Below are 883 nucleotides of genomic sequence, written 5' to 3'. Positions count from 1 at the left end.
GAAACTGGGAATGGAAACTGGGAATGGGCACTGGGAAATGCCGGGAGTGCAGCCCGGTCTGCTCCGTGATTCATACTGGGAATACTGGGAATGGAAACTGGGAATGGAAACTGGGAATGGGCACTGGGAAATGCCGGGAGTGCAGCCCCGGCTACTCCGTGAGTCTTACTGGGAACACTGGGAATACTGGGAGAGGAAACTGGGAATGGGCACTGGGAAAAGCCGGGAGTACAGCCTGGTCTGCTCCGTGAGTCATACTGGGAACACTGGGAATGGAAACGGGGAATTTTTGGGAATTCCTCATCCCAGTCTCTCCCTGTCCGTTCCCAGTCCCACCAGTACTCCCAGTCCCATCCCAAGGCACTAAAACCTGGGAATTTTGGGGAATTTTTGGGAATTTTGGGGAATTTTGGATCCCAACCTCTCCCATGCCGTTCCCAGTCCCACCAGTACTCCCAGTCCCATCCCAAGGCACTAAAAACTGGGAATTTTGGGTAATTTTGGATCCCAACCCCTCCCTGTTCATTCCCAGTCCCACCAGTACTCCCAGTTGCCGCGCAAGGCACTAAAACCTGGGAATTTGGGGGAATTTTTGGGAATTTTGGATCCCAACCTCTCCCATCTCATTCCCAGTCCCACCAGTACTCCCAGTTGCCGCGCAAGGCACTAAAACCTGGGAATTTTGGGGAATTTTTGGGAATTTTGGGTAATTTTGGATCCCAACCCCTCCCTGTTCATTCCCAGTCCCACCAGTACTCCCAGTTGCCGCGCAAGGCACTAAAACCTGGGAATTTGGGGGAATTTTTGGGAATTTTGGATCCCAACCTCTCCCATCCCATTCCCAGTCCCACCAGTACTCCCAGTTGCCGCGCAAGGCACTAAA

The 883-nt window shown here is 52.9% G+C and overlaps 1 protein-coding gene across 1 annotated transcript in view; it reads left to right on the top strand.

The window, feature by feature from the left end:
- Positions 1-670, top strand: part of LOC120511777 (zinc finger CCCH domain-containing protein 4-like) — an 8,833-nt gene extending 8,163 nt beyond the window's left edge. The window contains exon 4 of the mRNA XM_039729284.1: positions 533-670. Within this exon, the coding sequence (XP_039585218.1) occupies positions 533-670 (138 nt within the window). The remainder of the gene's footprint in view (positions 1-532) is intronic.
- Positions 671-883: the final 213 nt, after the last annotated feature.

This window comes from Passer montanus, unplaced genomic scaffold, assembly GCF_014805655.1.
Source record: "Passer montanus isolate IOZ18808 unplaced genomic scaffold, ASM1480565v1 scaffold683, whole genome shotgun sequence".
Lineage (NCBI taxonomy): Eukaryota > Metazoa > Chordata > Aves > Passeriformes > Passeridae > Passer > Passer montanus.
The sequence above is the reverse complement of the archived record's forward strand: the minus strand, read 5'-3'. Positions and strand labels throughout refer to the sequence as shown.